The following is a 15,418-nucleotide window of genomic DNA, read 5'->3' as shown; positions in this document are numbered from 1 at the left end:
GTTGTTCATTTAGTTTTCTGAGCTAAAACCTCCCAGTTATCCCATTATATTTGATATCTGCAATTCATTATTTCTCTTATGACTTGCATACAGATCATTAATCAATGATAAAGATCGTTGATTGGGATTTATTTGAAATAAAAATAAACTGTATTGTGTGTACATATATTACTAGGATTACATTTTATTATGTGAGTTTGATCTACAAGATCAACTCGTAAATCGTAATTTGTAAATTGATCACTAACAGGTTAAATTATTAAACCTACTCCATATTAATTACCTTGTGTAAACTTCCTTTGGAATCTCCCAGGAAAGCAATGGTGTGTCCATCTCTCATACTGACAGCCACAGCAGTGAGACGAGCAGAAAGACTCTCCAGAACTGCTTCAGCTTCCACTGGCTCCAGGCTGGCCATTGGACTTGGGGTGTGATCTGAGCCACAAGGATAGGTACTGAGGGTGTCCTGGAAGTCATAATACAGCCAAACCTTCAGTTTAATGGCTGTTCATTCAAACATTCTGTTTACTGCAGTATTTAATGCTGGATTTCATCTTCACCTTAATCTTTTACATGACATATCCAAGCTTTTTTCCATAACATCCCCTTAACTCAAATAAGTGAGCAAAGATCAGATAAAATAAATTTAATAACTAAGACCGTTTAACATCTGAACCAAATCTACCAATCAAAGACCAAGATTAGATACACTATTATGTTGTATGTCCAGCTATGTGTCCTGATATTTTATCTGGAACTAAATTATGAAATTATTTGAAAAATTGCCAGTAAATCTGTTTCTTGTACCGTTCTGCCTCTATTTTGTCCGTTCAGGTCATTTCATTTGTAAAATGTAAAACAGTGTAGATCACAATAGTGAATAGTAATCATGATAAAACAGACTTCCAAGATCTAGATTTTGTATTTTATAAATTCCTTACATTTTCAAGCTTAAAGTATGACACTCAATTAAAAACTATAGTCCAGCATAAGCTGCAGTGATTAGTGTGATAATGACTAATAAACAGTCCCTCTGGGATATTGTGATTACTAAAATTAACTCAAAAGTGGAGTGGAGTTTGTATTTTTACAAAATTACCACAGGTTTTTCAAAGATTTGGGCCAAGGCATGTCTTGTAACATGCTTTCAGCCGAAGCCCTCATTAATTCACGTGGGTCAAGCGTGAGTAGACTCTGAATACACAACTCTCCCTTTGTAAATACTGACATAACAAAAGGAAGTAAGTCACTAACTACTCATGTTTAGAAAATGTTATTTAATAAATGTTCTCACCTTGGGTAAGTTGGCACAGCTGGATTTGACTTCATACTCTATATATGCCACCCTGAGGCCTTCTCTCTGGCCATCTTGTGTGTAGCACAGGTCTCGGGTGCCATCGATCCAGCGGTCAACTTCATCCATACTGTAAACGCAAAGCGCTGATTCCTCGCTCGGCTTGCTGGCACCATTCAATGATGTGGAAAACACCGCTACTAGGGCCTGCCTGTCATCCACCTTTCCACCCACCTGTGCTCCCTGGAGAAGGTTGTAGTTTTTCCCTGTCGAGCGAGAGCGGCAGGCAAGCGGAACTTCGATGTAAGAATAGTACGCATGATCATCCAGGCACATCCGGGCGATGTATGTTCTGTATTCTCGAGAAGTGGATTTGAGGTTGCGTCTGAAAAATAAGAAATAGACGTAGTTGCGTCTTGCAAAAGTTAATATAAAATTGTGGTCGTACTCGGACAGGCGGCCGGCTACTCCCAGTTTAGCCATTTCCTCATAGGAAAAGATGGGCTCTGTAGAAATATGGCGGGTGGAGATTGGTGGAAGGCTACCCCTTTTCACGTAGCCCCTTCCTACATACAGCAAGGGTGGCGCACCATCTCTCGGACTTGCCACAAGACCGATGGTGGAGACGGCGGGGTCGTTGGCAGCCACATACTGAGTGTCCATTGGTCTTTCAGCAGAGAACAAAACAGTGCTAACATTAGCAAGGCTCCGCTTCTGGCATGTGCCCTGGTGAACGCTGCCACATGTAATGAGCTGGAGGGAATAGGGCTCCACTAGCAGTAGTTTGTTGTGGTTATTCACTAAGCGGGCATATGGGCAATTGTTGGTAGTTACAGGCGGAAGACAATCCTTACTGTCTCTAATAGGACCTGTCGTCTCTTCCACCTCTAGCCGCAAGTGGTCCAGTCCAGACAGCTGGTAAAGGCGATCTTGTGCACCGATGTACACCGTGCCCACGGCAGGGTCAGGGTGCAGGGCCAGGTGCTGGAACACAGTGTCATTGGATGAGAAGCTCGGATAGTCGCTAAATACCAGTGGGTTTTCAAAAATGCCCAGAATGAGGGCAGAAAGCAGGGTGGAGATGAGCGCCATCCCACAATGCACTGCAAATACACTAAACACAAAAACACAAGAAGAACAAGAAAAGAATCACTAGTAGTAGCACTTACATTTGTTTTGGTACTTCTCTACAGAATATGTTAGGAGCCCTAATGTGTAATAGATAATTAATGTACAGTTAGATTTCTAATATAATGTTGAACACATGGATTGGACTATATGTCTGCACCAGCAGCATACAACTAACCTCTTACTGATTTGATTTTGTAATGCTACATGTAAAATTTAAAACCTCAGCTTCACCACACATCACCACACCAATTAACTGAAGTGCCACACCACAATCAAATTAATTTTATGCCTAATTAATTATTAAAAAAAAAAGAAATAATTTTTTTACGTCACAAAAAAAAAAAGCCATATTAAGAAACAGAGCAAGTTTCGGATAAAAGAAATAAAAAATTCCATTGTCCACTGATGGGACTTTGCATGCATAAAATATTTATTTCTTGCAATATATTTACATTTAAACATTCATACCATTGGCAGAAACAATATGTTGGGGTGGCTTGTGTCCACTTGGTTATCCTGTAGCATCGAACATGTTCATGGGTCCTATATGAGAACAAAAAGTGTTTGTTAAAATGTTGTTAAAGTAGACACATTAACATTACTGCCAATAACAGAAATGCAGTCATGCAGTGCTTTATTGCTTTTCATCAATTAGATGTAATGAAATGTAGCTTAATGAACTCCATCATTTATTCAACCGATGAGGTTCTTTCTTGGACAGTTCCTATTTTTACTTCTACATCTACACATCTCATCTCTCAACACATGAACTTTGTTCAGTATACCTACACTTAAAGATATCGTCTGTTTACACACACACACGCACACACACACACACACACACACACACACACACACACACACACACACACACACACACACACACACACACACACACACACACACACACAGAGCTGCATCCTGCTCATTCTCTCACACTCACACTCTTGACTCTTCTATTTTGTTAGTGCAATTGTTTCTAGTGCCCCAGCACTTGATTCTTTTGAGCTCTGAAGCGTTCATCATGGATAGCTTAATGTGGCTATCTGTATTTCTTAATTTTTTAAATGATTTTGGTTCTATTACGTGCAGCATGGTACCTTGACTTACAACATTCCGCTGTCACTCCTGGTACATGATAGGTGTTATGTAAATGAATGGCGTTGTCATTGGGGAAGACATTTGCACGTTACTTTTCTAAATGCCAAGTTTTATTCACATTCATGGAAACATTTGCACAATTCCAGTAGAAATAAACTCACACCATTTACTATAGGTAGTCTCGGTTTGGTACCATGGTATGCTTCCCAGTTTGCAGGACAGCTTTCAGTTAGCAGTTTTTTTATGTGGCCCCTTAATGGTGAGCTCTTGTTTGTTTCATTAATCATTTAATGAAATCTTTCTCTGATGCATGCTAACATTATAAAACCACAGGTGTGTCCAGTGGTTACACCAAAACAGATACCATTTTCAATCATTCACACAATAACAAGAAGTAGGAAATTAGAGATTAAGAAACGGATATAAGGATGCCCTACCTGCGGGGTCAGTGACTATAGGCTATAAGCAAAGCGTTGTCAAGTCAAGTCTAAAAGCTTTTATTGTCATTTCAACCATATATATAGTAGCTGTTGCAGTACATAGTGAAATAAAACAAATTTTCTCCAGGACCATAGTGCTATATAAAACAACAGTTTTCTACATAAGGTAACACAGATATTATTTAAATTAAAGATTAAACAAAAAACAAGGACTAAAAAGTAAAGTGCATAATGTGCAATCCAGTGCAAGACAGACAGTGCAAACAATACAATATGCTACAGCACAGATACTTAAAATATAGCACCAACCAGAGCACAGATTGTATTGCCATTGTGTAAATAGAGATTAGTAAACAATCAGAGGGCTGTACACAGATTTATACTTTCTATAACAGCATTGACTTTTTGTGTAAAACAGCATTAATGTCTCTGTGCATAAACAGTATTTTATGAGTGTTTGTATGAGTGATGTTGTAAACATAGATTTATATTGAATGAGTGTGTTTGTCATGTGTACATGCCAGTTTGGTGCAGTTCAGTTCTGGGCGCTGAGAAGCCTGATGGCTTGGTGGAAAAAAAAATGTTACACAGTCTGGTTCTGAGGGTCCGGATGCTTCGGTACAATTTTCTAGTGTAGAGTAAAAGGCACGATTGCATGGGAGGCCAGAGTCACAGTGAGGAGCGACAGACACTAATGTCAGTTGTTGAAGGCTTGGTACTGACTCTACATTTTATAGCCCCGATAGAGTGTCACATCTCATTGGGCATGACAATGAACATGAGGAGTTGCCACTCTGGGTGATTAAGAAGCCTATTTATTATTCCCAACGGACAATGTGGCCATTCACCATGTGAAAGGGTGCTGAGACGGGCTTCACGCTGTGAAAAAGTCTTTTAAGATATCAATTTAATGCTATTATGAGATGGAATGGAGCTTGTTTGTCTTGAAATTGCTAGTTATTGCAGATAGACACTGTTTTAATGCGTTTGTAATCTGGCAGCTGCTTTACTGCTTGCAGCTAAAAAATACGGTCAGATACAACAATAGCACAAGACCAAGGACCAGAGTTGCATAGACAGCAAAAGTGCAGAGAGAGAGAGAGAGAGTGAGAGAGAGAGAGAGAGAGGAAAAATATGGCAAAGAGAAAGAAAGTATGAGAGAGATTACCTAGATTTACATGGTCAATCAATTGAATTTAATATATAAAACCTCTACAGGGAAAAGAATACTTGATCTTTCAGACATTTTTTTGTTTTTGTTCTTCAAATTCACACACACAATGTTTTTGGGCTACTTTTCTGTTTTTTTTTGGTCCAATTCTGAACAAAAAGACTCCACAAATGTTCAAAATTAGTACTGTTATACACTTAAAAAAGCTATCTGAATTGACTCAATTTAAATGTGTACATGGGTTCCATGTGACTGAATTGAGAAACATTAACCCAGTTAATTTTTGTGTATCCACAGTACATGGAAGACATTCTCACGGTATTTTGTCTGTATGGCTGATGGTGTTGTTTTGAAACTATTATTTCCCGATGTATAGCTCTGTTCCGTACATGTCTTCTTCAGAGACGTGTAAGGCCACAGTACTGAGGGCAAAGAAGTAGTTCCAGCTCCAGCCTCCAGTTCAATGCGGGTACGGTGTACTCGGGATCATATGCACAAATCCTTCTCTGTCCAAACACAACAAGCTGAATTACAGTCAGAGATCTATTTTTCTTTCAGCTGAACGGAGTTTATTGTTCCAGCTGGGTTTTTGTCATGCTTCTTTTTAGCAGAAGAGTTTTGTGTGAGATCATTGTAGGAATGGAGATCATTGCAGTGCACTCTATTACTGTTTGCTCTCTGTGTAACTGTTGTTTCTGCTGCTTTTCCGTCATCCTGCAACTCTTTTCTTGTGACCCCCCCCTCTATTTATACCTGTTGTTTTGTGTGTGTGTTTGGCTTTTCTTGTATCTTGATTTGTATTTTAGTTGCTTAGTTTTTTCCCTAGTGTTTTCTTGTGTCTGTTGGCTTTGTGCTTTTATTAATAACCCCTGTCTTTCTTCTATCCCTGCATTTTGTTCTGCAATCTGTTCTCACTGAGGCACCTGACATCCTTGCATGGCATTCATGCTGAGAGACAATCAGCTGTGGTTCCTTTAATTTATCAAACCACCATATCGGCCACCATATTGGTTATCAATTGTACTAAAAAGCATGGTTGTGCTTAAGGTTTTGCTTTTTTTGCTATGGCACTATAACCTCTTCTATTTGAACACTGTTCAATAAATTTGATAGTGAGAACTTTTGGAAGTATTTTTCCAAAGACCGTGTTTACTACTTGTGTAAAATGTTCCTAAACAATAAGGTCGTTTGGTAGATACATGGGATTGCTGTAGAAGGGACCACATAGAAACTATGAAAGATGGCTTTGGACTGCATTTTTTGCACACGCTTCATCAATGAACAGTGGTTATGAAGTTGCACATTGAACATCAGAAATATGGAGAGCAGGGGAATTGGAGTGCAAAGATGGTGGTGATGTGACAGTGTCCATACTTTTTCAGCATATCTTTGTTTATGCTTATGAATACATACTGTACGCACTACATCTTTACTCATATATACAATATATGACCATATGTTTGTGGACACCAACAACCACATATGGATGTTATAATCATGTGATCTCTGATTTTTGAGATTTTGGCCATATAGTGTATATGTACAAAGCCACACAGCAAGAAGTACATAAATTCCCTTCACAGTGACATTTTTTTCTAATGTATACAAACTACATAGAATAATGACAATAAAACCTACTTTACTTCATAATCTATGAGTTTGAAGATTTCACACCTGTAGTGGTCCATTTTTGTTGAATAACCATCAATTCCATTACATTCAGAATGATGTGCAGCTAATGATCAGTGACTATTTAATATTCTTATTAGTCTAGAAACCGTTATAATGACAGCAATACGCCTTCGGTAATGACAAAAATAACAGATGCAGGAATTAAACCGAGCTGTTGAGGGTCTAGCATGCCTAATTGATATCAAGCTTGACTTATCTCTAAGTTCTCAGGCTTTTCCAAGCATCTCCAAAAAGTACCCAAGCCCTCATAAATAGAGTTCCCATGACAACAAGTGCTTTAGCACTATAAATAGGTCATCCATCACCCCAAAGTTTAGACACTAAAAGGGACCATGCACTGCTGGATGAACTGTACTGCTGTTGTACAGCCCCTTTCTACCTCTTTCAAGTGATTTTTTTTATTTTTTGGAAGAGAATGTCTAAAATTACATGATCTGCAAGCAAAATACTCTTACAATTTTTCTACATTAATCTACATTTTCCCCCCTGCTTCAACAAATTCTTAGATGTTCTTGTTACATGTTAAATATTGAACTCATTATTGAACTCACAAAGTAAAAGAACCATGGCATATCACCCCAAAGAACAAAGAGCTGAACCACAAGTTTGGGAATCATAAATATTAACACTTGGTATATAATGTAACAAGACAGCATCAGTGCCAATTTCAGGAAACCTCAGCAACTGCTGAATGCTCACTACAAATCCTTACACCATGTTGGACATTTATCATTTAATGAAATCTAGTGAAGTCTTTTGCTGTGTCCCAAATGTCATACTACACTCTATGCACTATGTACTCTACACACTAGTGTATCCTTACAAAAGCGTGTCCAAGTCCAGGGAGTTGATGGTAGACTGCAGTAGGAAGAAGCACTTCTGTAAGTCACTCTGGATAAGGGCAAATGCCAAATGCTGTAAACGTGACACAATGGAATTTTAAATGTTGAAGCAAAAATCACACAGTGTGTTGTGGGGTATCTTGAATTTTTTTCTTATCCAGTGTCACCATCTGGTAGCTCTGCCTCTCTTCTGCTACATCAGCAAAGCTGTGAGTGCTGAATGCATGAAGTGTACAACATTTTTATTAGCATGTTATTTTAATATGTGCTCAAGGGATAGATATTGTCAGGACTCAGCCCGGACCTTTGGCCATGTGCATTTGTGTACGTTCTGTGTCACGTGTCTGCCCCACCTTTGTTTACTCCTCCCCGTCTCTACACACCTGTTCCCTATTGTTAATTATAGCTATTTAACCGTGCATCGTCAGTGTATCGTCAGTATATTGTCAATGTAACGTCAGTGTACCCTCATCCTTTGTACTGTTTAGTTTTCGTCTGTGTTCCTGTTTTAGGTCGTATTATTTATTAAACCCTATTAATTTGTATCTGGGTCTGTCTTCCTCATCTGTCTGAAAGATATATAGTATTTTAAATTTTAAGTGAATATATTTAAATAAATTTTAAAATTTAATTGTATTTATTTATTTATTTGTTTGTTTGTTTGTTTGTTTGTTATATTTATGCCCCCCATGTGAGGGATGTGGTAGCCTAGTGGTAATGGTGTTGGACTACTGATCAGAAGGAGGCGAGATCGTATCTCAGGTCCAACATGCTGCTGCAGCTGGGCAAGGAGTTTAACCCTCAAATGCTCATTTGTAAAACTGTTGCTCTGGATAAGGACATCTGCCAATTGCCATAGCTGCAAGTATAAATCGGTATCCTGCATTGAACCCTGACCGCTTACTAATGCTCATGAAGCTGGATGATCACAAATCCCAACAGCCACACTTCCCAGAAGCATGTGAAAGGGAACAGCCAGCAAAGGGAGGGCCAATTTTGGAATGGGAAGGTATATGGTTATGACTGTCAGGTGTCCAAAGTTATTTATCTATATAGTGTAGTATTTTTAGTTGTGTGCCAGAGGAAAAAAAATCTGTACTACAAATCTGTATGTTACTAATTTATATAACGGATCATATGTAAATATTAAATCCCCATTACTTAAATGCTGTCAGTCAGAACAGCAGTCAGAACAGCAGTGTATGTAACAACCCCTAAAATATCACAGACCTGACAGGTTGCTGTTCATTTTGAATTTCAGAAATGAACCACTTGAATCTATTGTATTTTTCTACACAGTTAAGATTTACACACCATGTTGCCAAGAAGGTATCTGGATTTCTTTATATTAAACCATCAGGGCTGCTGAATATGTCATTAGTTTTTATCACTGCTAAAGAAACAGTACACATTAGACTGGGAGTATTTATTCTGTGAGTATTTGCACTTTTCCTCTGTTAAATGAGATTTTCTAGTTTCAACCTTGTCTAGGCTTACGTTGTTATATCATCAGACTTGCACTGAAATATAAGAGCTTTATTTTAATTAAAGGTTAAATGTCAGCTAAACATTCCCCAAAGCAAACATCTGTCTCCTGTGTAAGTGCTTAAATCAAACTCTTCCTCACATCCCTCATATGTACTACAGGCCTAATCAAGGCCTAATCTGGTGTTCAGCTGTCTAGGTTTTGTCAGGAAAAACCATTTGTTGCTACGAAAAACCATGAAAACAAGAAACACGACACGGTTAAACAAACAGGTTACATGTAACCAACAAAAAAAAGACAAGAACTATGAGAAGCTAAATGCATCACAGAGAAAATAGATAGACATAAAAATTAACAGGCATTTAGGAACATGTGAGTCCAAACGCGAAACACATGACAACACGCTGCCTGAGCGCCCCCTAATGTTCCGGCAGAGAATGTCCAAGCAGATTCCTGACAGGTTTGGTGAGTCTGTGCTCATGAGAGCCTCAGATTCCCGTTCTTGGCTAAAAGGAGTGGATCCTGATGTGGTCTCCTGCTGTGTTTTCATGCTCTTCATTCTGAGATACATTTCTGCTTACCAAATCTGTAAAGAGTGATAATCTGAGGTGCCAAAGCTGTCCTGTCGTCTCAAACATGAATGCACATTCTCTTCTGATCTCACTCAGTATTTCACACTTCTGAATTAAAATCCAAGAAGATACCAATAATGTATCTAAAATAAAATACCATGCCATGTTCAGTCACTGAGATCACATTTCCCCCATACTGATTATAAACTGAAACTCTTGACCATGCTATGTAGAATTGTGCTTTAATAAAAACGTAAAAAAGTGTACAAAATCCTGTAATATCCTAGAAAAAGTAAAGTAGGAAGGCAAAAAGAATGCTAATTAAATCCAAATTCATTTTGCACTATTCTTATCCTTTTTAACATCAAAAAGGCTTAGAAATGTCTAAGAATCTGCTTTCTCTTATGATCTTTCATGGTCTTTATTGCTAAAAGGTAGTTCAGTAGGCAGTCCAATGTTCTTTTAAAGGAAAGCTTTCTTCTGTCTGAACATCAAATGACAGCTGAATAATATAAGATGGCATGTAGAGTAGACGCACACCTGCTTCTTAAGCCTGCCAGCTATTTTAGCCCTTCACCACTGGGCCCATGCTCAAAGCTGTAAAGACAAGCAGTGGCCAGGCATCCAGGGAGTTTTGGCAAAGGCAAGTGGTTTGGGGGCCTTTCAATTATTCACCATGTTCCATGTTTCTTTATATTGGACTCCAACCAGTCTCTGGCCAGTTACTTAGTGAAGTGTTAAGTCATGCTTCAATGATCCCAGATGTGAGTACAAGTTAATTAGACTATCGAACTAATGCTGTTTTTTTTTCACCAATGTAATGAATTTCTATTATAAGACAGGCAAATAAAAATTAGTTAAAAAGAATAAATTATTAAATTATTTTCAGTCTATCAATTCTCTCAAGTTCTTCCAAATCACATGGGTGAATTAACCATTGATTTAACCATTAAAAATGTTTTTTAAGTGTTTTATTTGTTAGAAGTGTTTTTTAACTTATGAGATTTCCAAATTTCATTTTTCTGATATTTTCTATCTGTTGTTGGTGGTAAATAATACTAAATAATGCTAATACAATGATATAATAGTATGAGACGATGTAAAAATATTTTAGATCCCAATTAGATTTTAGTTATCCCATTAATCACTGCAGAGATTAGCTTTGTTTAATAATGTGGCCTCCACCCTTATTATTATGTAATCTAATTATTATTAGATAAAAGAGACTACAGAATAGCACTTGATCCAGCAGAACTATTATCTTGCATTTTATTTTTGTTTACTATATCATCATATTTATATTATAATTATATATGTTATTTACATCATATTTCTTTCTGTATTGTGACGGTCATGAGTTTATAATGCTATAGGATTTTTTCAAGAATTTAACAATTTGAGTTGTTGAATTAATAAAAAACTATTTTTGCTAATTTGATGTGCTCTAATGTCAGGAATACAATCTTCTACACTCAAGTGTTGTTCTAAACTTTATCCATAAAAATATTATCTGTATTTTTATATAGCAACAAAAATTCCATCCTTAATAGAGTCTCAGATTAAAACCTTTTTATAGACTTTAAAGTGATTATACTATTAATAAATGTGTCATAATTATGTGTTCAGTAGTGTCTCAAAAGTAAAGACAAGCTTTATTAATGACTGCTTAATTCATTATTGTATCACTCATCACATACACATGGACACAAGATAAGTCAAAGCTACTGCTCTGTTTTAACTGTTTATATGATAAAACATTATAAACAGAGAAAAACTACAGTTAATCTGATCTTGCCAAGAATCACCAGTACAACTCACAATCATAAATAACTGTGTGTCACTGTGTCCAGTCCTAGGGATCATTTACAAATGACAATTTTGCTGAATGTCTTTGGCTGCTTGAACATGGCAGTTTTTTAATGCTAACTACAATACCTAGCAAGTTCGGTTGTTTTCCTCTCTGTCCCTGATCTGATACCGTTATATCCGCTCAGGTTTCATGTTGAAAAACCTCACTGTTTTATGATTGTACCATAAAGATCTGTCCTACTTCCTTTCAGTTTTTTGGCACTTTATTTCATTTGCTTCACTACTTGTTTTTCTTACTGTACATCGTAGTTGAGGTAATGAAATTTTTTTCTACTCCTTACTGTTTTTCCAAGATTATGTTATTAAATAAGACACATGGCCTGTTGTTCGAGTTGCTATGTGGCTGCATTGGTGTTGAGGATGCAATCTAATTTTATAATCCATATTCCATTAAAATAATTTCTGTGCTAACATTCTTGAACCTTTTGTGTATTTCATGGCAGGATAGTGAGCTGTTTGTTTGGAGAGCATGACCAACACCTACATACATCTCTGAGACCTGCATCGCTACAAGCCCGATACAATCTGACAGTATATGCCCGGGCTTCCTTGTAAGAAACTTATACCCATGGATTTTCAAATCAATAACAGTAATTCAGTTCACTTGAAACATTTATGATAATAGGTCTTGTTGGGAACAGACAGATAAGCCATTGCCTGGTTTCAGTACAGGGCAAAGACTTTGGTTTGGATGCATTGATGCTCAATTGGCCAAATCTACAGCAGTGTGTCATTGTATTACTGTGACTGTTATGTATGCCACAGCAGCACATTCAACATGCCAGTGTTGTTGATAGCCTCTATCAGGGCAAACTGACCATGGTTACCGTTTGAAGCCCTCTGTACCCAGTTGCAACAGACCACAGACCTCCAGTCCCAGATGAATGAGTCACTGTGGCAGCACAGACCACACACATTGAAACCATGGGTATGACCCTGGGAGCAAATTCAGCATACTAGAATGTTCTCGTGATAATGCATGTTCCATCTATGAGCCAGTTGTGTTCAGGCAAGCTTTTTTTTGGTGGTGTGAAATTCGTGGCATAAACCCTTTATCCTGCATTGTAAATTATATTTAGAATATTTTGCATAGTTGATTAGAAGCATCTATTTTTTTGCTCGACCATAGAAAAGGTCTATGTTGCAGCTCTGGCTGTGTACAGAGTACAGACTGATGGTTTACCACAGGGAGTGAATAACCTAGTCAAAATATTTCTTAATATAAAACAGGATCCCACAGTGAGATTTCAGTTGTGCAACTTGTCATATAAACTAATGGAATATTCAGATCCAGAGTGTTTATTTCTGTCCATCAATAAAGTGAGATAATTAAGTGAATTGCATGCATTATCAGGGACATGCTGTGTCTGTGCTGGTGACACAGATCAAGCATGTCATAATGTAGTTGAAGCCGGAATAAACGGCAAATATATTTACACCGATCAGCCATTACAGTAAAACAACATACAGTCACTATCAATTTAAGATAATAACATTGATTATTCTGTTATCTGTTACAGTGGCAACAGACAGTTCTTCAAGGTAATGTGTTGGAAGCTGGAAATACAGGCAAGCATAAGGATCTGACTGACTTTGACTACAATTAAATTGTTACGGCTAGATGAGTCAGAGCATCTTGAGCATGTGTGTTGCTTACCTGGGGAAAAGATGGCACCAGGATGCACTATGGTAAGAAGGCAGAGGCAGTGTGATGCTCTGAGTAATGTTCTGCTGGGAAACCTTTTGAAGATGTTACGCTGCCATGGCAAAGAGTTCAAGGTGTTAACATGGCTTCATACTCAGTATAAACAATAGTATCAACACAGACTACAGTCTCATTATAAAAGTGCATTATTTTTGACCTCTGGCTGTTTTCTGGCAAGAGGCGCCTTTAAGTCGTGCTACAAACCCATATAACGTCTCTGGTCTTGTGTAGACTTGTTACTAAAACCCGTCCCAGGTGTTCTGATAATGAGTGGACAGTCAGACAGAAAGCAGCTCACACCTGCTCTAATGCCCTACAGTCATGCTGTCTCTCACACAACATGTCAGTGGGTGTGCTTCAGGACCTCAGACCAAACATAAATTTTGCATGCACCAGACAGTATTACTTATGTGACCCAAAGGGCTGATCAGAAATCATCATCATATAAAGAAAGCGCACACAGAATGTTCACGTGACTTGAACAATTTGTAGTTTGTCCATGTTAGTTTCTTTCAGAATGGAGCGTCAAAGGAACGCTTTGAAGTCAAAATCACCCGAAAAGAGTTATGGACTATTCGTGTCAATAAACTCGTCTCGTTAACCGGCTCGTTTTCTACATGCAGGTAGCACAGCTCTCCACAAGATAAATCTTTGCGAGAATTAGATACACAAAATATGCTTGGAAACAAAAAAAGCTCACATGCATATTCGTCTCATTTGCAGATAAAGATGCATACATTAACACCCACCCACAGTGCCACGGCCCTGCACAAAGGCCCCTCTCTCTTGTGCCTCTGAATGGGACTGAGAAAGCTCTTTGTGGCTTCTGGTTGTCTTGACGACATGCCTTGGTCCAGAAAGCCGAGGGACTCTATGGAGGCATGCTCCTTTCAGAAAAGACTACTTAGATCACTGCCAATATGCCAAACACTCCACTACACCCCTCTACTACAGTGCTAACAGAGTTACTCCTCCTTACACTGACTAATTACCTGCACTGTATGCCTATAAATCACAGCCGTACACAACTATGGCAGACCAAAATAAAAAAGGACAGCAAAGCAGAAAATTTGAAGCGTGCTTGGCATCTTACATTCACTTTTTAAAGCATGTGTCTGTGTATATGATACATTTCTAGGTATATAATTCCAGATGTGGAACATCTGCAATTCAGTCAATGGAGTAATGAAATATCCGTAGTAACTGCTACGAATATAAACAACTTCTACAGTCAGGTGTCTATTTAATTTGACCTCGTTTCAACATTCTCTCTTAAAGACTTGTGTCTCTTAAAGTCACAGCTTTGGCTGGAAAGTTGCGCTAACTGAAATGGTAACGCCGATTGATGCTGACCTTCGCAGTTGAAGAGTTAGTTCTCACCCCACTGATATACCTCAACTTTCCTTCTACTTGGTGCTATAGAAACGGTGACACTCTGGTATTTTGTGGAGCATCCACTGTGATATTTCCTCGATGGCTGGATGTAATGACTCAGTGACTTAAGTGTCTTACCACAGGGATTTAAACTCACCCTGTGACTGAGATGTCAGAAAACATTATGCAGGTAGAAACAACAACAAAGAACTCTCTGAGGGAAGCACTTTTGCTCCATAAAGCCAAACACAGAGAGAATAACGAGGAGCTTCTTTTTGCAAGTTATTCGGACCCTCAACCAAGAGAACCTTTGGACTTGAACTTGGAGATTGAATTTGGAGTTCAACAGATTTTTGCAATATGACTCTCCGTAGCTAACTTTTTTGAATCCTGTGTTCTCCACTACGCTGAGTAGACTCTCACTGCTGCAGCTAGGAACTTCCCAGTCACTATTGTGATTTTTCTTAAGCTGGATTAATTCAGCTATGAATTGAATCATCTGAAAGAGAGTGAGAGAGAGAGAGAGAGAGAGAGAGAGAGAGAGAGAGACAGAGAGAGAGAGAGAGAGAGAGAGAGAGAGAGAGAGACTTATTAGCGGCAGCTATTAAGCTTGCATATTAGTAGCATCACTTTTGCATGTCCTTCAGCTTTGTTCATTCCTGCTACCAGTCGCCGTACTATTTCTACTACTGGTTACCACAGTAATAACCTTTATCAATTTTTATCTGCATCATATCAGAT

General features: G+C 38.1%; 1 protein-coding gene across 1 annotated transcript in view; it reads right to left on the bottom strand.

Moving 5' to 3' along the window:
* Positions 1–15,418, bottom strand: part of plxnb1a (plexin b1a) — a 75,817-nt gene that overhangs the window by 36,093 nt on the left and 24,306 nt on the right. The window contains exons 2-4 of the mRNA XM_060894222.1: positions 2,894–2,968; positions 1,295–2,408; positions 284–466 (exon numbers count right to left, since the gene is read on the bottom strand). Coding sequence (XP_060750205.1) covers positions 284–466; positions 1,295–2,386 — 1,275 coding nt within the window. The 5' untranslated portion in view covers positions 2,387–2,408; positions 2,894–2,968. The remainder of the gene's footprint in view (positions 1–283; positions 467–1,294; positions 2,409–2,893; positions 2,969–15,418) is intronic.

Source organism: Tachysurus vachellii, chromosome 19 (assembly GCF_030014155.1).
Source record: "Tachysurus vachellii isolate PV-2020 chromosome 19, HZAU_Pvac_v1, whole genome shotgun sequence".
In the NCBI taxonomy this organism is placed as follows: domain Eukaryota; kingdom Metazoa; phylum Chordata; class Actinopteri; order Siluriformes; family Bagridae; genus Tachysurus; species Tachysurus vachellii.
Note: the sequence above shows the minus strand (reverse complement) of the source record. Positions and strands in the feature narration are given on the sequence as shown.